This window comes from Lemur catta, chromosome 4, assembly GCF_020740605.2.
Source record: "Lemur catta isolate mLemCat1 chromosome 4, mLemCat1.pri, whole genome shotgun sequence".
Taxonomy (NCBI): Eukaryota; Metazoa; Chordata; class Mammalia; order Primates; family Lemuridae; genus Lemur; species Lemur catta.
Window position 1 is genome coordinate 34,683,972 of NC_059131.1, and position 22,879 is coordinate 34,706,850.

General features: G+C 36.4%; 2 protein-coding genes across 2 annotated transcripts in view; one reads left to right on the forward strand and one right to left on the reverse strand.

The window, feature by feature from the left end:
* The window catches only part of RHOQ (ras homolog family member Q), a 41,095-nt gene extending 24,530 nt beyond the window's left edge, over positions 1–16,565 (forward strand). The window contains exons 3-5 of the mRNA XM_045549535.1: positions 9,455–9,619; positions 9,930–10,025; positions 13,269–16,565. Coding sequence (XP_045405491.1) covers positions 9,455–9,619; positions 9,930–10,025; positions 13,269–13,424 — 417 coding nt within the window. The 3' untranslated portion in view covers positions 13,425–16,565. The remainder of the gene's footprint in view (positions 1–9,454; positions 9,620–9,929; positions 10,026–13,268) is intronic.
* The window catches only part of PIGF (phosphatidylinositol glycan anchor biosynthesis class F), a 31,574-nt gene continuing 22,323 nt past the window's right edge, over positions 13,629–22,879 (reverse strand). Inside the window, exon 6 of the mRNA XM_045549534.1 lies at positions 13,629–13,937. Within this exon, the coding sequence (XP_045405490.1) occupies positions 13,824–13,937 (114 nt within the window). The 3' untranslated portion in view covers positions 13,629–13,823. The remainder of the gene's footprint in view (positions 13,938–22,879) is intronic.

The window sequence follows — 22,879 nt, forward strand, 5'->3', positions numbered from 1 at the left end:
AAAGCCTTGTATACTGGGGTGGGAGGAGCTATCTTGGACAAGCTCCTGAATACTTCGTTCTGTTTGGACAATCTAGGTCATGTGCCCACCCAAGAACCAATGACTGTGTGGGAGGGGCAGGGTTGGGGAATTAAACCCAGTGATTGGTTTAATCCAACCAGGGACTCTCTTCACAGTCAAGTATGGGGTCAGGGTCCCCAGGGGCATGTGTCTGGGTGGAGGAGGAGTGGGTCTTGAATTAACTCAGGAGAAAGTAGGAGAAGGATGCTGGGTAGACAATGTCCTTCATGCCTAGGTAAAATATTTAATAAATGTCAAGACAATGAGAAGAAGGCTGTGGTGAAAAGCAGTAGCAGCAACCAAAATGATGAAAGTGTCACTCAGTCTGAGGCTCTCCTATTGAGAGCTCACATTATTCAGGCAGGTGGGGTGGACCCATTGGTGTGGCACAGAAAAACAGCCCTGATCACAGGAGGCAGTTTGATTCCTGGCTGAAAGTGATGACAGCAGCCTGGGAAATGAGCCTGTTACTGGAGAATTCAGGTATTTGATCCACTTTCTCCAGCTTTGTAGCTAGAGAAGGAGGTACAGGCAAGCACAGCACAAGCCACCCGCCATCTGCCTGCAGCTAACCTTTCTGACGATCCCTTCCCACATGCCACCCTCATTCATTCAGCAAGAATTTAATAAGCAGGTGCCATGAGCCAGGCTTTGAACAATAGTCTGCTGCTCTCAGGGAGCCCGTGGAAGATACAGATAACAGGCAGTTATATTACAATGTAAAAAACAGGGTGACAGAAGCCCATGGTGCTATGGAACTATGGAGCATAGGAACTATGCTCATAGGAACTATGAGCTGACTTGGGGGTTCAGGGAAGATCTGCTGGACGAAGTGATTTCTAGACCAAAGCCTGGAAGACCAGTAGGAGCAGCCCAGGGAAGAAGTACGGAGAGGGAGAAGGTACAGTGAGACTAGCTGGGCAGGTGACTGATTTGATGTGCGTTTAGGTTAGGAGTTGATGCTCTGCATGCATTTGGGGTTGATCCTGAGGATTTCCAGGTTTCTGGCTGGTGCAGCCTGATTGGGTGGTGATATCTTTTATTGAGATGATGAACACAGAAGGAGTTACATATTTGAGGGGGAAGAAATAAATGAGTTTAGTCTAGAAATTTCAAATTTGAGATGCTTCTGGTTCAGCCAAAAAGGGGGCATCTATTAGAGCCAGGACTGGAACTTAGAGGCAGAGAGCTCCTCCAACCGCCTACTTAACATCTCAAGCTTGACATGTCCAAAACTGGCCTCTAGAGTTTTCTCCCTAATGTGTTTCTTCACCCTCAGTCTTCCTCATCCCTGTGAAAGATACTATCCATCCAGCTGCCTAAGCCAGAACCCAAATTATTCCTTAGCCCCACATCCAGCTCATCACCCAAGTCTGAGTCTAATTCCAGAACATACCTAGAATCTGCCATTTCTCTAGCTGTCAATTGCTACCTCTTAGTCCAAGCTTCTGTCTTCTCTCAGCTGAATTACTGTAATAACCTCTCTTTTTGTATTTCTGCCTGCCTCCAATGCATTCTTCTCATTGATTGTCTTTTTGAAAAATCAGATTTTGTGATTCCCTTGTCTCTCCTTTTAATGTCTTTCCACTGCAGATATGCCCTGATAGTCCTGGCCGGCTCCCTCTCCAGCCGCACCTGTCACCTGGCCTTTTCCCAGGGCCTTCAGTATGTCAGGGCTTTTCTGCCTCGGGGCTTTTGCACACACTGTCCCGTGTCTGTCTCAGGTCTCTGGCTAGAGGTCATCCCCCAGAGAGGTCTTTCTGACTGCCCAGACTGAAGCTGGTCTCCCTAGTTATTCTCTTTTCTAGAACCTGGCTCTTTTCCTTCCACAGCACATGTCCCAATTTGCATTTATAGTCATTTTTGTCCCAGTTTGTTAAATGCCTGACTCAATACCTCAACTATATCAGACCCATCACCCTTTTTTTTATAACAATTGTTTCTCCTCTACTTATCCTCAAATGAAATCTGTAGGTATTGTAACTTCCCTATACATGTGATTTTAAATCAATATAACATCCTAGCAGTAATAAGAAAGAGAAATAAAAGGAAAGTAATTCATCATAAAAACATTTATTCTAGTATTAAATTCCTAATTCCCAGGGCTGAATACTTCAGAAACCATGATGAAATAAACAGGTACCCACACCTATAGGTAGAATTACCACGTATGTAACAACAAATGTTGACTGACTGACATAGTTGTGTTTTGTTGGTGACTTGGATTCTAAGAGCAATATTGCCAGTGGTGTGTGATTTCCTACAATGGTAAGCAACTCCTGTGATGTTTCAAACAAAATACAGTCTTTCTCCTTCAATTTGGACTGAAATTACCTTCCTAGAAAATTCATTAAACCCATGCAGAAACCTTTATTCTTATATATACAACAGAGTTGGGTCCTAGATTCCTGTAATTATAAAAGGTGTTTCGAGGTAAGCAGGTCTATGGAAACCTACCTCCAAAGGCCAAGGGAGCTGAGAAGAAAGAGGCTGAGAAATCCAGTTTCTCAAAAGGAAATATTTAACAGGGACTTACAAACAGAAGTGATGTCTCAGGTGGCCGCCAGACAGACAGTGGATCCCTGCACCCATCCTCCAAAAAGTATCCTTTCTAAAAGCAAGCTCTTAGGATAAAGACATGTGCAGCTAGTCATGTCCTGGACTGTCTTGTGAAACTTGTGACCTCTGGGAAAGTTAGATAAGCATCTTAATGGGTGGTTAGCTATGTACAAGCTTTTTCTTTATGAGAGGTTATCTGTGCTAGGGGAACACCTTGGTATGCAGGGGTCAAACATTGGTCATCACAGCAGTTTCACTCCAAGATGGCGTCACTCTTGCCATACCACAGGCTGCTTTCCTACAAAAGTGTTTTTCATATTTATGAATGTCTAGCAGTAGACTTAATAATCATGGGGGGCCTGGGGCTGTTTTCACCATACAGGTTATATAGCCCCTTGGCTCCCACCCCTAAATGCCAGTAGTGTTCCCCCATTCATTTTGATAATTGAAAGCACCTCCCAAATGTCTAAAATGTCCCCCAGACATAGAATTGTACTGCCCTAGTTGAGAGCCACGTGCCTACTTCTGTATTTTACTCTAAACTCCACGAGGGCAAGGTCCGTGTCTGTTTTCACTTGTACATACACAGTGCTTCAGCACTAGTTGCCAGACATTTACTGGAATGAATGAATGAATGAATGAATATTCCATGAACATGAAATACATACCAAAAAGTTAGAGAAGGAGTATAACTACATGGAAATGGGACCTGACGTTTACTTTCTTCCTGCAAGCCTTAGGCTGGCTGACTTCTGTGTTAGTGACAGAGACTTGTAATTATAGTTTCAGACAATGTAGAATTTTAGCTCTAAATTCTTTACAACTAGGGAAGTCACCTCACCATGCACAAAAGAAATAGCACTGGCTCTGAAGTTGTGGTTTGTCTTTTTTTGGAAAGTCAGGCTTGTCTGCTGAAGAGCTCAAAACACTTGACCAACTCTCTCATTTATCTTAACATGTGTATGCTATATTTATTCTCCCTTCACAGATGGGGAAATGAAGCTTGCCTGAGGGCCATATTTAGCTAAGTCTTGATCCTCTGCCTTGTGGGGTCAGCTTAGATAAAATGGAATCCTAAAACTTGATTTTTATCCAGTAGTTTGAACCTCCTCCCACATTAAATCTGTTACTAGGGCTTTTCACGAGGGTAAAAAGTGTTAGTTTTAGCGTTTTTCACCATGTGACGGGATGATCTTGTAGTTCAGTTCCCTGCTTTTAGAGATGAGGAAGTGCTGGTTCATAATGACACAGTTAGATAATGACAAGGCCAGTGCTCTAGCTGGTTTCTTTCTGCTCCACTAGATGTCAATTTTCTCTTCTTTTCCTCCAGCTAACCTAAACAGGAGTTCTGACCAGTCCAGTGGTCAAAGGAAGGTAGCAATGGGAAAGAAGCCCAAGATCTGGTTCACTGGCCCCGAAATAATTAGTAAATTAATTAGGAGACTGACTTATTATAAATCAAAATATATGAAGGTGACAGTTGCTGAAAGTTAGAGGCTAAACCTTCAATGTTTCTGTTACTAAGAGCTAATCAGGCTATCGACATATAAATACCATTTCACAACCAAACTGAAGATTAAAAAAGAAAACACCAAATGTTTAAAAAGTTTTTGAAAAATAATTACCTCTTAGGAATTTGTAGCACTTTTAAAAAAATTCTTTCTCCTCTTCAAATTTTCTTTAATCTAACAGTACTGGGAGGTAGTAGTACTATTTTTAAAGAAGTGAAAAGTGATATTTTTGTTTCACAAAGTTAAATATAAATTGAACTCAAAAGTGGCAAAATGACTAAACAAAGGAAATGCGGTTCCACAGACTACTATTACCAAGAATTAGTGTAGAAATGCTTATAGTATATGTTAGATTTATGGCACAACACTTTTCATTTTCAGAAGCTGGCTTGAGTCCATGTGTCCTCTTCAATGTCACCTCTTTGAGGGGTGGAGGGTTTCAGGAGCCACGCCTGGTGCCTATTTTGGGCTTCTCACTAGAAACACATGTTTCAGATGGGGTTACTACTGTGTGCCTTGGAAGTGACAGAGAGTTGCTACTTCATGTGCCACAAAGCCACCAGTTGTCAGGGTCATTCTTACTTAATTGTTATACATTTTATATATCTCTTAAAGTAGTCAGAAGCTCTGTTAGATTTTGGAAGGCTTGGGCTTGTCTATCATACTTTTTCTTATTCTAGGTTATTACGGAGGAGAGCTCTTGGAGGTTTTGATAAATGACTATTGCCTAAATCAAAGTAGACATCCTGGATTATCTGGGGTTGTAATACATTCCTGTAGTTACTTTATGATCTTCAAAGCATTTGTCACTGACATTCTCCCATTTTACAGACAGAGGAACTAAGAAATAAGGGACTAGACCAAGACCACGTTGCTAGTAGGTTGTGTATTTCAAATCCTCTCCATTCTGGAAGGACCAACTCAAATGCCTCTTCTGAGAAGTCTTTTCTTAGTGTCTCCTAATTTCTACTTTTGATATTTACCACATTTTGATTTGTAATATTGTGTTCACATATATGAACTTCACATACATGAACATACTGAACTTCTTACGAGCAGAGACTGTTCCACATTTGTGTGTATCTCCCCACCAGTGAGAATTCTTCCTCTTGGGTGCTAACCTTGGGCACGTTCCCACACCAGCTGGCAGTGACTTCTTTTTCTTCTTGGCTGTGGCTTTGAGGTCTGCCCAGGTGCATTATGGGTACTGTTGCTCATTCGAGCTCGTTGCCTTGTTTTTAACATACAGATATTTAATGAGAGCTTTGCAATTGTGTACAAGATGTTTTAAAAATTAGATAGTATTTGAATCTTGTCCTTCCTTCATTTCCCTGATGATTGCACTTAGCACTTTCCTGGGCACATAGTAGGGACTTAGTAACGTTTCCTAGATTAATAAGCATTTATATATTCACCTGCTCCAGCTTACACTTTTATTTCTCCCATTGTCGTATATGACTATCTTTTTATATGTTTATGTCTTGAATTCCCAACTAAACTGTAAGCTCCAGAGGGCACAGTGATGTCTTTTATTTGTGCACATGCCTCCTTAGAACATTTTCCATGCAGGATAGTCTCAATAAATCTTTGCTGATTGCTTTTAAATGGCCAGTGTGTGATATAGCATACCAGCCAACAAAGCATGGTAGAGGCTAAACTGTCCAATGTGAGTGGTTTTACTTAAAATACATGTTTTGGATATGTATTTTAAACAGACATAAACATCCTAAAAACATGTATTTTCAACAAAGATCACTAAAGTAGGAGGGAACGAGAATGGTGCAGGTGTGGGGAGGCTCTTGGGCACCGCTGGCTGAGCTGTATGTGAAGAGGGGTCTCCAATGGGTGGTCATTGGCTGCATTTCTCTGTTGCATCAGAATATCTTTTGTTTCCTCTCGGAGCCCATTTCTTCATTTTCTTGTTGTCTGCATATTCTTGTCAGGTGTTAAGTGTTTGATACTTTTAAGGATTAAGGTTGTTATCCTCACATATCCAGGACTCTTCAATAATGGAAAGCCTAATCACTAAGCTGCCAGAATATACTTTTTGACAATTGATACCTCTGGTACCTCGCCAGTTGGTAAGAAGATGAAGAGTTTACTAAGCAGTCCGACCATCCTGTTGACTGAACTCACCATGTTTTTCATGGTCTTGATGTCAGACAGGTGTCTTTAATATGCTTTTGTCTACCCCTGAGAATGTTCCAGCTGCCACACTAAAATGTTTAAATACCTACATTTTTTTTTATTAGAACCATAATATAATTGGTTTGTTAATTAGGAGGACGCTGGAGAGTTGGCTGTGAGAAGCTCTGACTTTGATAAGTGGTCATTTAAAGTAAGGGCAGTTGCTCCACATTTAAGGTTCTCTGTGTTCTCAAATTTAAAATGTATGGCTTGAGATGAAAGATTCTACACACTTCCACGTATTTATTCCTACATCCAACATTTTATATTAAATGCACTCAAGATACTGTGCAATGGGTATAAACCATTTTATATGATGCAGGGTACAGTATGCACAAGGGATACTTTCTTTTTTAAATTTGCTATCTATTATTAGACTTCTAATTACTCAGGCTGAATGGAAGCAGAAAGGTCTCATTCTTATTAATAACTGCCAATTATTTAGCCAGAGACACGCAGGAGGAGTTCATTTAGATAGTTTAGACTTAAAAAGCAACATTTCTCTCCAAGGTGTTCTAAACACACTTGTTTTTGTTTTGTTTTTTTATAACTCCAGTTCTTCACATTTTAATTATTCTAACAAAATCTGCAGTTTAACAAATATCTAGAAATGATTGGTCTAATTGCCTTCCTTTGTGCCCACGTGTCTCTCTCTGAAGAAAGGCTTTACTGTGGTTATAAAAGGAATCTCTACAGCAGATTTATGTTCTGTAGAATATTTGGATTAATATTATTAAGGATTTCTGGAGAACCTAGCATTCATTTCTTGTCATCTCCCCCTAGAGAAAGTGCACAATTCTATTTCCCTAAGGAGGTAAACTTGCTTCAAAAGTAAAATTTTCATTAAAATATCGAATTTGGCTTCCTTAAAAAATATAAATCTTTCTTTGTTACATTTTAAATAGTCTTAAGGATATAGAGTTCCAAAATGACTAATTTGTACAGTAATAATATATCATTCTCTTTTATTAATCTGAAAATTATACTGCCCACAAGAGACTTTAGTTTGATTTGTTTTGATGACAGTGTAGAGAATTTTATTTCTTACCAAAGAAGTTTCTTCTCTGTGGTTGGAAGGAAATACAAAGCCAGGACTAGTGTGGGACACATGGGACCTTGCATGGGTTTGCAGAGGGACGGGAGAATCAATTTCCCACAGGATAAAGCTTTATGCTGAAGCAAAGGAAGAGTTCTTTTATGTGCCAGGTGCTATGCTTAGTCCTTTAGTTACATTATTTCATTTATTCCTCATAATCCTGTGGGATAGTATCCCCATTTCTATTTCTGTGAAAACTGGAAATCTAAATATGGATGAGGAGTGATTTTTAACGAAAACGCCCCATTCCCAGACTACGCCAACTGCAGGTTTGCTCAGAAGCATAGAGTCGGTGGGTAGGATGCCAAGATTAAATGTGGTCTCTTTTTTTCTCACGGACTTGCAGTTTGAAATAGGCAGGAGAGAACAGGAAGTACCTTTAATGCATCCAATTGTACTGTTTAACACAAACTGATTTTTAAAAACATGTTATATTTTTGATAGTAGTCTTCTTGTAGTAACTGGCTGGGCTGTAACATGGTTCATACCCACTCTGCTTGATTTCTTCATCAATAATTTCTTAACACCAAAGCACTGTTTTTGTCCAAACCATTTAGAGGCCTCCAGGTTTAAAAATAAAAGGTACAGAAGATTGGGGATGGTATTTCCCCTCTTGTCCGGTGATAGCCGACACCTGAGAAATCTTATAATGTCCACAGCCCAGATTATAGATGTGCCTTTCAAAAGCATCACAGAAAAACAGAAGGGTTAACCACAAAAGGCAAGAGTTTGAGATATTAATATGCTTGACTTGAAAGTTATATTAAGAAAAATGTCAGATGATGTGAAAGGAAAATTGTTCCACGAGGGAAATACTACTGCTGAAACTCCAAGTGGAAGAGGTTTTTAATATTCCCTTAGTTCCACATCCATTTAGTTCTAGTAGTGAAGTGGGTCATTTAAGAGGGGAGGTGGCCTAGGCTAAAAATAAAGTTTCCTTGAAACCAGATGAGAGTCTACCATGCCAAAAATGGAATCCTGACTCTGCTCACTCTCTAGAATGTAAATAAGCAGAATTTTGTGTCACATAAAATGGTCTGTGCAAAACAGGACGTTCACACTTTTTATGGTAGAGAGAGGCTAAAACAATCATCAGAGTGTAGCTGTTCTGTGGAACATGAAGCAGCAGTTTAAAATAATATGGAAGCCTAACATATTCTGATTTCAAAAGACCTCCAAAACAAGGAAAGTGCAGAACAACAGGTATTGCATGATTTCATTTATGTACACGTGTGTGACTATATACAGTTGTAGGTATATACATGCATAGAAAAAAACTGGAAGGATACATATGAAAATGTTTGGGAAAGGGAATGAAAGTTGGGGAGAAAAGGGGGGTTTTGTGGGTTTTACTCTGTATGTTTGTCTTTAAATTTCCACACACAGACACACACACAATAAAGAAAACTATATAAACGGGAAAAGCAAAGCTTGAAGGTCTCAGCTGTACAGTGGTTAAGAGCGCAGGCTCTGGAGTAGAAACTGCCAGGGTGTGAATCCCAGCTCCTTTACTTACTGGCTGTCATCCTTCCACAAGTTAACTTAACTTTTGTGCCTCAGTTTACTCAAATGGAAAACAGGGACAAGGGTACTTTGTCATACAGTTGTTATAAGGATTAAATAAGTAATCCATGAGAGAGCTCATGAGAGAGTACATAGACCAGCAAACATTCAGTTTATATTAGTTATTATAAATTCTAATTCTTAGACCACAGCTAGCTGCTATACTCAATTCTTTGTGCAAATTCTTAAGTTAAAAATGTTTCTAGTGACAGTGTTAGTCATCACAATGTATTTTCTCAAAGTTTGCATTGTAGTTGCTAACAGTACTGTCCTATTTTTTCCCCTACTGGTGCTCAGAACCTCAAAAGGAAGAATAAAAACAAATGGAATTATCTTGTTTTATGTGGAGTGCTGTACATTCCATCTGTGGAGTGCTCCTGAATTGGCGTCTTTTGCCACTTAATCTAATGTACATATTATTAACACTATAGAAATGTAAATATAAAAATATGTTCTGAGGTTTTTCTTTGTTCCTTAGGAAGACTATGACCGTCTGAGGCCTTTATCTTACCCAATGACCGACGTCTTCCTTATATGCTTCTCTGTGGTCAATCCAGCCTCATTTCAGAATGTCAAAGAAGAGTGGGTACCAGAACTTAAGGAATATGCACCAAATGTACCCTTTTTATTAATAGGAACTCAGGTATGTCTAGTTTGATTTTCCCTGTTTAAGAATAAACTCTGTGGTCTGTTGTAGGGGGTTGCTCTCAGAAAAATGGTCCCAAGGTTTAGCAAATGCTGCATGTGTTTAATCTCAGCTACAAGTTAGTAAGTTTTATCTATTTTTGGAAAAAATAATGCCAAAAGAAAGCAATTATATTACTAGTTTTTAAAAATTAAGTTCTTTTATTTAATCTTTTTTTTTGTATGTGGGGATTGAACAGGATTACATGTTTTGATTTATCTTTAAAGACTTGTAATATTATGGGACATTATTGACCTTTCTTAATTAGATTGATCTCCGAGATGACCCCAAAACTTTAGCAAGACTCAACGACATGAAAGAAAAACCTATATGTGTGGAACAAGGACAGAAACTAGCAAAAGAGGTAATGGAACATTTACAGAATTTAAAACTAAATGTAAAAGAAGCTAAGGTAATAGAAGCTAACATTGATTGTGCATTTACTGTATGCCAGGCACTGTGCTCAGTGCTTTTCGTGCATTAGCTCTTCTGATCCTTGCTCTGATGCAGTAGGTAGGTCTGTTTCCCCCATTATACAGAAGAGACAACAGAGGCTTGGGGATGTCAGGTAACTTTCCCACGGTCCCACAGGCAACAAATGGCAGAGGTGGGTTTCATTCCAAAGCCTGTCTCCAGGGCCCTGGCTTTTATAACCTGTGCTTCCCAGCCAACAGTATTTTCCAAAAAAGTCACATATAGAAAGAGGCATCAGAAACAGGTGCTGATATTTTCAGCCCTTCTTAATTAAACATTCAGAGCCAAATCAGGCTCTGTCTTCAGTTAAGACTCATTGAATTAGGTAGAGGAGCAACATAGGATGACAGTTTGAATTTGTGGTTACAACTAAACAATTATGGCTAGGCTTGAAAAGAAATGTGGTGAAATTTCCTCCAATTTTTTTATGAAAAGAGGATAGAAAATGTTAGCATTTTAAAAATATGTGTAACAGTGATGCACATCATACCTTTTAACATATCTTCTTCCCCACCCCAAAGCTAGGTTTCCTTTTTTCTCCATTTGGCCCTAACATTATTGGATTCTATTTTTTAAATGTTGTGACTTTAATAGGACGTTGTAGAAACAGAATCTAATAAGGACTTTTAAAATGTACTATCAGGAGGCTGAAAAAAGCAAGAAAACTTTCTGGAGGACACTTTTTCCTAAAGCAAAAGATAAATGGCTTCACTAACAAGTCACTTTAGAAATTCCATGTATTCAATTTTGTAATCTTGGGGAGAGAAGGAACTTCTAAGTGTCATAAAGATAAAGTCATAAATGAAAATATTGATGATTTAACTACATAAAAATTGAATACATCAAATGCCAGAAATAAAGTAAAAAGTCACATAACAAACTTGACATGTATGGCGGGAAGATAGGTTAACATCCTTAATATATAGGAACTCCTTGTGTATGAATTAATCAGAAGACATATATCCCAATAGAAAAGTGGGCTAAGAACATCAATGGAGAATTCACCCAAAAAAATACAGATTGCCACTTAAGAGGAGGAAGTATGTTCAAACTTATTAGTAGTCAAATGTAAGTTCAAGTTCCACCAATAAAACTGGCACAAAATGAGAAATTAATTATAATACCTAATGTTTCAAGGGTGCAGAGAAATGGGCACTCTGTTATACTATTGGTCATTGAATCAAAGCAATCTTGACAATGTGCAAAAGTCTTAAAATCGTGGACATTTGATCAAACAATTCCATATGTTGGAATTTATCTTAAGCAAATTATTAGGAAGTTGGTCCAGGGTACAAAGTTTCGGTTAGACAGGAGGAATAAGTCTTTTGAGATACACTGCACAACATGGTAACTATAGTTAATAATAGTGGATTGCATATTTCAAAATTGCTAAGAGTAAATTTCAACTGTTCTCGCCACAAACAAATGATAAGTATCTGAAGTGATGGCTTTATTAATTAGCTTGATTTAATCATTCCAAATCATGTATATGTAACATCACTTTGTACCCCATAAATATTTACAATTATAATGTGTCAATTTATAATAAAAAAGAAAATTATTAGGGATAGATTGAGATAGCTACAAAGATACTACATTGTTTATAATGGCAAAAAATAATCCAGCATCTATTAAAAGTTCATACTAAAATATCTATTGAGATGTTCATATCTACTATGTAGTTTAAGAAAAAGAGTAGTTACAAAACAATATGATCCCATTTCTAGACCTATCAGCAGCATTTGGCAAAGTTGGTTCCTTCTTGAACCAACTCTCCCCCCCATCTCTTCATTTTCCTGGTCTCTGAATGTTGAAGTCCCCAGGAATCAGCACTCAGCTTCCTGGATGTCTTTTCTTCTATAGCTACACCCAGTCCCTAGGCCTAAATGAGCCGCTTTCAGTCTTGTGGCTTGAACAGTCTACAAGTGAAGATCCCCAGATTTCCGTCTCCAGCCTGGACCTCTTTATTCCCTAAACTCTAGACTTAGTTACCCAATTGTTGATTCAACAAGTCCATCTGGGTGGCCAAGCATCTCAAAATTAACATGTTCAAAATAGAATCCCTAATTTTACCCTCCAAGCCAGTCCTCTCTTTCTCTCACACTGTACACTCCACCCTTCAGCAAAACATATTGCTCTACCTTCAGAACACATCCAGAGTCCAGACACTTCTTTCTCACCATCTCCTCCTTCCACCTGGTTCAGGCCGCCTCCATCTCTGGCCTGGATTACTGGAACAGCTTCCAACTCACCTTTCTGCTTCTGTCTGTGCCCCGTGATAATCTGTTCTCAACACAGCAGCCAGCGTAAGTCTTATAGTGTCAGCCCAGTCAGGTCAGTGTTCTGCTCAGAATCCACCAGTAGGGTCCCCAGCTCACTCAGAGTAAAGGCTGAAGTCTAGGTCATGGCCTCACTCGTACTCCAGGCACACTGGCCTTCTTGCTGTTCCCCCAAAGTTCTACCTCAGGGCCTTTGTATTATACTTTTACTGCTCTCTCTGCCTGGAATGTTCTTCCCCATGTGAACGTTATTCATTCTTTCACTCCTTTCCCATCTCGGGTCAAATATCACTTTTTCAGTGGGATACTGTTTCTTGAATGCTCTATGCATGCTTCTGCATCAGGGTCTTTGCATCTGTCCCCCCGCCTGCCTGGAGCTCTTCCCCTAGGTATCCCTCACTGCTCAAACTTCTCCACTGAGAAGACATCCCCAACCACCACCACTGTCCTCAGCACTCCCCACTCCCTCTGTTTTTTCCCCATAGCTTTTGCTACATCTACTCTATCCCCTTCTTGTTTGCCTCTGCCCCAGTATAACATGAGCAACTCTTAAGTGATACACAGCAGCGACTCGGCTCTTCAGTTCATTGACGTCCCCTCAGCACCTACACAGTGCTTGCCATATGATAGATACCCAATAATATTTGATGAATGAAAGAATTTTTCATGGAAAGTCTAGAAGGACATCACTAGTATTTTAATAGTTGGCTGTCTCTGGGGGATTATGAATATGGATGATGACTTTATTCTTTTTGCATAGCTGTATTTCATAGTTTTCCTTATAATGATGTGTTTATATTATACTAATTGTATAAAAAAGATTTTATATTTGTGATTTTTTCCCTCCCTCCCAGATAGGAGCATGCTGCTATGTGGAATGTTCAGCTTTAACCCAGAAGGGATTGAAGACTGTTTTTGATGAGGCTATCATAGCCATTTTAACTCCAAAGAAACACACAGTAAAAAAAAGAATAGGATCAAGATGTATAAACTGTTGTTTGATTACGTGAGAAACATCTTCAGTGGCCAAGGAAACTGTCCATTTCTCTCAGAAAGCCTATGAAATGCTACAGCTATACCCAGACCTCTTATAGATAATGAAGCAGTTTAAAACTTGAAAGAAAAAAAACGAACCTGTCCTCAGAATTCTATAAAGTTCATTAAGAACGTTTCTTAAAGGTCTAAGAAGCAGTAAACAGCATCTGAAGCCACAATCTATTATAAATACTTTATTTCAACTAGAAGGTACAATCTCTCAGGGGTTTCATAGTTTAAAAAGCTACAATCACATCATGTAACTACATAAAAAAAACAGTGCTGTAAATGGAGCTGCTTGCCTTTGACCACATACATTTCTGCACAGCCCATATGGAATCTGCACAAAGAAATACCTTCTCCCTTTGCTCCAATTAATTGTTCTTGTACGTAAGTTGCTTTCTATTCCAGTATATCCAGAGTGGTGAAGTAACAAGGCCAGCCACGTAGCCAAAGGTCGCTCCAAGCGTACAGGAGATGGGCCATACCTGAGGAGAGAATGTATGAGATCAAAAAAGAACAGATGTTTTATTATTACTTGAGCACAAGTGTAACCTAAATATTTCTATATTAAAGCTTAATGTGCTTTCTTAAAGAATGCCAAAAGTGTAATAAGGTCATAACTGCATTTATCATGAACACTAAAAAATGTACACATTTTAATTAATGTGCATTAAACTGTAACAAGGCTTCTGGCAATGGTAGATTTAGTTTGATGCTCCCCAATCTGCATGAGATACATGCTAAAATTACAAATTAAAATTTTGGGTCAGATTTTGTCATAATCCTGAGTTCAGCTCTCTGAACTAGCTGGTATTTTTTTTTTTTAATTCCTACATTGGCTGTGTATATCAAATGAAATTAGAAGTCTGTATGCTGACCAAACCACAAGAAACTTTCTTAAATTGTGTTAAAGAGAAAAGACCTAGAATCCAAGCATGTCACGTGGAATTTATAACAGAGCAGCTGCTTCCACCTTTCAGATATAGACGTTAGAACCATAGCAGAAGTTCTAGAACTAAAACTTATGTACACACCTAGAGTGTAAGTTAAACAAAATACTGGCTTCAGATAGTAATTTTCTCCAGCCATATTACATTTCAAAATTGTACATCAAGCAAGAAGTAATGTTGATTTATTTCATCCATAAGCAGTGTGCGTTGGTCCCTAGCTTTAAGGCTCAGCTTAAAAAAAAAAAAAGTTGGAGACAAATTTTCACATTCATCTGTGAAGCTTATCTGGTATACTGGAGCCATTTCTAATCTTTCTCTGGGGGGAAAAGGCCAAAGAACTGTGTTAGAGGTGAACCATCTTAATTACTAGTTCTATTACCTAATTCAGCTTTGTTTGGTCTGCTGTGGATCTGCCGTATTCCAAACGCCATGCAACAGATAATAGTGTTAGAGCTTCAGGATGAACAACCTAACACAGTTGAGAGAAACGTAATCTAATCCGTAATTTTTTTTCTAGTCTTTCCTATGTTTAAACTTGCTGTTGCCTAAATTACGATTTCTTTATGTCTTTGGTGGGCTTCTGTTAATTTCCATGACTTGAGCTTATAGCTATGTCTACTGCACAGACTGGGTAATGGAACACTAAACTTTTATACTTGAAAATGACAGCCTTAAATGCTCATATCAGTCACAAATCTAGGATGTACTGTCTTGTTGTATGTAAGCTTTGTAGAGATTTTTAGAAAATATAAGCATCATCTTCCCTATTGAAGAGTGGAAAGAGTCTAGTGGATAACTATTCAGAAGTTTTCTCTCTGAATTGGACATTGGATGTCTTTATCCCAAGAAACCGTGGTTCACATTAAGTATCATGGCCTTATGTGTGCTCAAATAGAATCTTATGTAACTTATTTAATTTTGGTCTGTTGTTTTTAGGTAGAATTGAAAGGAATTGTATAAATCCATTAACATATGCGCTAAGTTGTCCGACACATGGTAAAAAAGGAATTAAGACAGTAAAGTATTATACATTTCCAACTTGCCTATGGGGATTTGATGGGTTTTTTTTTTTTTTCAAATCTACATCTCTGAAACCCTTTATACTTGGTTTACTAGCCAATGAAAGTTAAAATCTAGAATTTGTCCTGCCCTAAGAGAAATGGATTAGGAATCTGGAAACACAAACTGGTGTCACCTCTATTTTCTTGACTGGGCCTCAGTTTCCTCATCTTATTATAAATATGGGAGGTAGGACAGATGGTCTCCAATGTCTCTCTCATTTACCAACTCTTATGATTTTCTCTTATTCACAATAGTCATTGTTGGACATTACCTTTTCAGTTTCACATTCTCAAGATGGTAAAAATCATGTACATAGATTACTAGAACTCTAAGCAAGATGATTGTCTTGTCTGAACCTGAGGTGCCTTAGGTACTCTACTGACCTTGATGGGGGTTTGGAGTTTCCCATTGCTTATTAAGAACTTTTTAATTGCTTTGGTTCTTTAGTATTTCTTTTTGCAAAATCCTTCCTACCACTTTCACTAAAAACCAAAGATTTCTTTTCTATTCATAAGCAGATTATAGAAAAATTGCCTTATTTTCAGAAGTATGTCTTCATTAAACGCTTAGGTTTCTATAGAAATTCAGACTAATCACTGGAATGACTATTTCAAACTAATATCTAGAAAATAAAATGCTTCAAAAATATTTTATTGACATGAATTTTGCTAGTGAAATACAAATACAGTGCTTCAAATAATGTCATGTATGAATGAACTTAAATTTGTAGTTAATCAGTTTTTGCATATGGAGAATTAGTTCTAAAGTTCAAAAATAAGTTTAGGGGCTCCCTGAAATCTTATTTAATACTGCACTAACTTACACCCTTATTCTATCTCCACAGGTACATTTTAGGTTAGTCCATATTGAATTATCATATTTCCAATAAGTAGAGCTTGAATTAATGGATTTTGTTATTACTTAGTTACTTTAGATGCTGTTTAATTTGATTTTTAATTATTAATTTAAAATACCAAGTTAAATATTGGTTTATTGGTTGTTGCTTTTTAAGTGATTGTTACCTTAACAATGTCCCTTCTTAACGTATGGGGTTACAAATAAAATAATATGCATAGTTTACTATCTATGTAAAGCATTGAACTTTTTACCTTAGTAGTTTTTATTTAACATCCTATGTAAACATTTGAGATAATAATCTTTCCTCTGTTTCCTCATGCTGTGAGTCTGTTCATCACTGGCAGAGTGTGAGCACCTACACTTCATTAAAAAGCTCACTGTCAAAGTACAGGGAGAATAATAATCCCTCATGAATCCCAGCCAAATTCCAGTCTGCGTTACTAAACTGCATTTTAATCACTTTGTAATTTCAGTATGGGTCTTCGTTCTCAAACACATTCATACACATTCACACATTCTTTAAACTGCCATACTTCACCTCCAATAGAATGCTAAAAATGAAATGTTGGTTAAAAAATTTTTGTCTAATGAGGGGTTAAATCTTGGAACACTTGCTATTCAATGTTATATAAATCTCAAGAAATCCATGCCATCCACAAATTAAATTGTTGGAATGGTTTGGAAGACTGTTCGCTAGTAATGGATCAGGCTTTGCACTTTCCTGAAATAAGCAGTCCTTAATGTAACACAGTTATTTTTTTAAAGAGAATTTCTTTATCCAAGGGCAATTTTCATGATTTTTGAATACCAAGATAGGGAATGGCAAAAGGAACAGTTGAAGGGAGTTGAGGGAGGTTGTCCACTAATAACCACTCCTCAAGCAATTTCCTACTAACTTTCTTATAATTGCTTTAAATTGTAAAGACTACACCATGACAAGAGAATTCATATTGACTTATCTTAATCATGTATTTTCATTAGATCCTAAGGTTTTCCATTTAAAAGTATTTCTTGATCTCACATATAGAAATGTTTCTATTTAACATTCTTCACGCTACAAATAGGATTTTTTTTTAAAAATGTTATCATCTATTAAACAGACAATTCTCCTACATTACTATAAACATTTCTGCAAATTATGGTGACCTAAGATGGCTATATAGAATTACCTGGTTTTGTTTGAGGAAAATAGAAAACTTAGAACAAAGACATTCATATAAAGGAAGTCATTCACAAGTGTTTGCCACCAAAATGACAATCTTTTTATCCAGTTTTTAATAAATTTAAATGTTTAAAAAAAATCACTGAATAGGAAAACAACCTGTGTTGCATAACAAAATATAATACAACTCAAGTGGGTAAAATTATTAAGATTACCACTAAAAAGAAAAACCTATTTTAAAATGAGTGGCTACATCATGTGAAAAAATGTATCCTACTTAGAGCACTATAGTTCATCTTTCTCTAAGTCAAATGACTCCTTATTATGTATTTTCTTTATCACTTAAACTGAAAAAGGCCAATGTTTTCTTAAAATAATTGATCAACATTAACAAAGGCCCTGTATTACACAGCATGGGGCCTGGGTATATGGTACCAATAAGTTATTTTTCTCTCAGAAATAAAAGTTTCACCTTTATAAGCTAAATTTATAATACAAATTTAAAACACAAAATACAAATATAAACTTTATGTTTTCTCTGTTATATAAATCAATATTACTGCTGGTTGAAAGACATTTCAAAATTACATAAGCTTATTTCCACCTGCAGACCATACTGCTCTCTTCTGATCAGGCATTGTTATAGAACTCTCTGCTTATGTTTTGGAAAGAAAAATGTGCTAATGTTTCTATTTAGCATTTGATATTTTTCAAAGCATGTTTTAAGTAGTACAGAATAGTGATTAAGAACACTGATTTTGGTATAAAACAGACTGGATTTGAGTGTTGGCTCTGCCATTTACTAAATATGTGACCATGGGCAAGTCATTTAAACTTTCTGTGCCTTGGTTTCCTCATCTGCAAAATGAGGATCATCATAAAACTCACTCGAGATTGCAATGATTAAATGAGATAATGTACTATGTGGTACTTAGAACCATACCTGTAACAGTATCTGGCACATAGTACAACTGACCAGTACATGTTAACTTTATTGATAATAATCCTTTATATTCATAAAAGGCACATATGAAATAAGTTGTCATTACAATCTAGACCAGCATCATTCCCCAAATACAAAACCTCTAAAACTGCTCCTAATAAAAAAAATCTGCCCAAATTTTCTAAAAGTACTTTAAAAATATTTTTTAAAAGTACATCTAACAGAATTCATGTTTCCTTCTTGTCAAACATGATCCTCACATATATATGTTTTTGGGTGTGTGTACGTGTGTATATACATATGTGTGTGTATATATATATATATATATATATAGGCACATAGATTTTCAGGGGTTCACAGACCTCTGAAGCCCATCTGTGGACTTCTGGTGAAGAATCCCTGCACTATGCATCAGTCTACCATAACAGGTATTTTTATTAACAGTGACCCTTTACTTTTGGTTTCTGAATTTGAAGGATCAATTTCAATGATGTAGATGGCATTTGTAATTACATGATTTGAGTAAACAACTTAAATACAGTTTACTTGATTATATTATGCACATTATGTTCCTTTCATATATAGTAAGTACAAATAGATTTTTAAACTTATAATGTCATTAAAATTATACCTACAAGTTTTTGATATTCTACATAACAGCTATTTTGGTATATCACTACTGATTATGGCAGTTTATAAGCTGCTGCAGGTTTCCTATAATGATGGTCATTTACTTGGAATTAGATAATGTGCAACAAAAATCTTAAAAATAATTATACTAAGATATTAAGCTATTTTCTAAAATGTTGTATTTTATTTGGGAGCTTTACTTTGCTTTTCTTAGAAGGAGCACAGGACAGTGGAGTGAGAATGATCCAAGTTTTGGAGCCAATTCAGCCGCTTACTGGCCATAAGACCTTAGCCAGGTCACTTAACATCTGAGCCTCAATTTCCCAATCTACAAAACAGGGACAATATAGTACCTACTGTACTTAAAATGTGGGACTGTTGTATTAAATGAAGTAATATTTTTAAATTTGTCATGAAAGCTGTAAAAGTACCATGTACCAGTAGTATTCTGTATGTTACATACTTTAACTTAAAAAAATTAAACTTACATGAACACTAATTATTTCTTAGGTCACTGACACTGCTAGGTAATAAGTAGAACCAGCAGTTTAGAATGAATAGTTCATAAGTAATGTTATACTGTGTGGTAGGAACCATTCCCTTACCCTTGGAACGCAATCATCTTTAATACTTGCTTATTCTTCACATGAAATGTCTGGGGAGTATAAAGCTTGCAAGAAAAAACTCTCAGTAGCTACACAACATACTGGCATTACATTAACCATTTGTGGCCTCCCCTCAGAAGAGTGATTCCCTACTCCTAGCTGTCATTTTTCATAAATTCTAAGAAGCAAAATAAGTATAGATATTGGTTTTTAAATCACACTGGGCATGGCGGCTCATGCCTGTAGTCCTAGCACTCTGGGAGACCAAGGTGGGAGAATCGCTTGAGCTTAGGAGTTGGAGGTTGCAGTGAGCTATGATGACACCACTGTATTCTACCCAGGGCAACAGAGTAAAGAACCTGTCTCAAAAAAAAAAAAAAAAATCATTGGTATATATTTGTGTTAATTTTAAAAGTCTCATATAAATGACTCCATTCATTCATTCAAAACTATTGTTGAAATCATAAGAAACTTCTGGGGAAAAAAAAAAACCAAACTACTTACTGAGCCCCTACTATAAACCAAGCAGTTAAAGTGTAAACTGAGATTAAATTATTTAATTCTGGACACATTTTAGTATAAAATTTAAAAAATGTGTTCCAATGTAATTTTTAAAATTACTTATAATTTTGGAGGACCTCAGAAAACCTGGAAAAATTGACCTATCTGTAGATCAGAACACCTAGAAACATTTAGAACAACTCACAAACATTAGGATTACTGGCTTTCTTTTCAGATAAAAAGGAAGATAAAACCCAGGCAGCTAGTTCTAAATCTCTCCTGAGCTACTTTTCAATGTTTGTTTCATTGATTCTGTTTACCACAAATTTGCATGACTGACAGAATTCATCCTTCAAAGCCTGCTGATCTATTGGTTTTAAATGATCACTTATATTCTCTGAATTTGGTCTTGAGCAATGTGTTTTTCCAGATATTCCTAAAGTAAATGCTATTGTCTGATGTAGTACATGCACAGACAAATCTACTCATCTGGATATATTCCTTTGCTTATAAATCTGCACTTATCTGTGTATGCTCTGACCACTCTCCTATGACTAAGAATACAGATTTAGGAAGAGTTATTAGTGGAGTGGTAGTCTCTGGTCTGGAATTCTTGTCCAAGTGACACTAAATAGTCCTGGACACAATTCATGCAAATGAGTTAACTTGGCCAGCATTATTCTCTCTCACATGAAAGTCTACTAGCAGAGCATTATCAACATGATTATCCTACAATAAACATACCTTATAAATCCAAAACCATTTATGTCAGTTAAATGTTAAACATTTTTCCTATGCTCGAAACTTATAAATCATAATATACATTAATATTTTATTTTGGTCTAAAACAAAGTATAGTCCCTTTGGTAACAAATACCAATTAACCTAAAAACATGCAACTCTTCAATCAATTGAATCCATAAGCTTAGTTTTATCCCTCCTTCCAGCATTTTGCAATAATTCATTTAGTTATAATCCTATGATCTCTAGTTTTAATTTATGAAAGAATTATCTATGACATCTGTAACTTTAGAAAATGAATAAATATTTCACAAATATTAAATTTTTAACCTGGTAAAACAAAAAAGAAGAAAACAAAAAAAGGATTTTTAAATACAACAATGCCTCATTTATCTGGTGAGGGGGAATAGGTATAAATATTTTTAAACAATTTTCAGTTGTTTCAAAGATAATCTCAAGTATCTAAAATACAAAAATTTCAAATTGAGTTTAAAATACTTTATAATATCAATTTTTCTTTTTACCTTTATAAGAAATAAGTATCCTAGAAGAGAGTTGGTTGTCTGATTCCTTTTAGAGATAGTAGCATTGAAGCCCATAGTTTAAAGGCATTTGTAGGTTTTTTTTAGGCACAAAAGTATTGCATATTAGCTTTAAATACTCTCCTACAAATGTATTAAATTCTGGCCTAAAATACAGACACCACAGTGGTCATGGAATTTAAAGGCAACAATGCGGGGAAAGAAATTCAATATAGTAACTACTCAAAGTATTCCAAAGAGACCTAAGCTATGACCATTTTTAAAAAAGAAAAGCTGCGTTTCAGTCTCCAGCAATGAAGAGAGTCATAGTGTAGTGACGCTGTCTTGTCTTATTACCAGCCAAGTAATGCCCAGCAAGATGTGTACTCTTCCTTTCCCCCACTTTGACTTTCTAGTGTGTACAAATGGGAATGAAATTACCTTGCACTACAGTTGTCAGGATTAAATTACTTGTGTGATAGTGCCAAGCCCCATGCATGGTACATAGACAGATCTACACGTTACATTTTCTTTCCATTGTTATCTGAATGAAATGTCAGACAGGATTGAAAATTATATGAAATCCACATACCCTAAATTGGTATAACTAAATACCAGAGAAATAGACAAATTAAGAGTCTACTCTGCCAACTGAATGACTGATGGGCAGAAAGAATAAAACAACACACTCAGACAATTAACATACTCTCTAACGAGAACTCAAATAAATAATAGAATTTGCATTTTTTGGAATGCTAAAAATATAATCATTAAACTACTCCCTTTATAGGTCACAAATGCCTATAACATGAATTAAGCAAAAACTACGTGTTAGGTGCTGAGCTAAGTATTTTAGAAGGATTTTATTACTCATTCCTCTCTAGCAAGTGGCAGAGCCAGGATCTGAATCAAGTAATCTGATACCAGAGGTCCTAATCATCATGGTTATCGGCCTACCTACTAATAAAACGTGGGGTTAACAACCTCATGGTCACTTTCCTTGCTCAAAATAACCAACATTTCTTAACCTTCCACTAATTTTTTATAACATGAAATACTAGCCCATGTTTTGACAAAGGAAAAAATTAAGACATTTTCCAGCTCACAGCTACATATTCTACAAAATGTTCAAAGCATATTAAATCTGAATCTAAATCTAAATCACAATTTGAATCTAAATTACTGTTATCAAGTGATTAAACTCTAGGCCTGGGTGATATTTAAATATCTGTTACACTTACTTAGAATATATGCTTTGCACATAGTAGTAACTCAACAAATACTTATTGATTAGCTATTTAATTACAACATTAAATTATAATGTACAAAGATTTTCTGCAGTCCAAATATTTATTTTGTCAGTAACTATACTATAAGCTTTCTCTCTAGGAGTGAAGGAGGCTGTCTGGGTTATGAGAAATTCAAATGTTTATTTTCTTGCTGACATTTTAAGA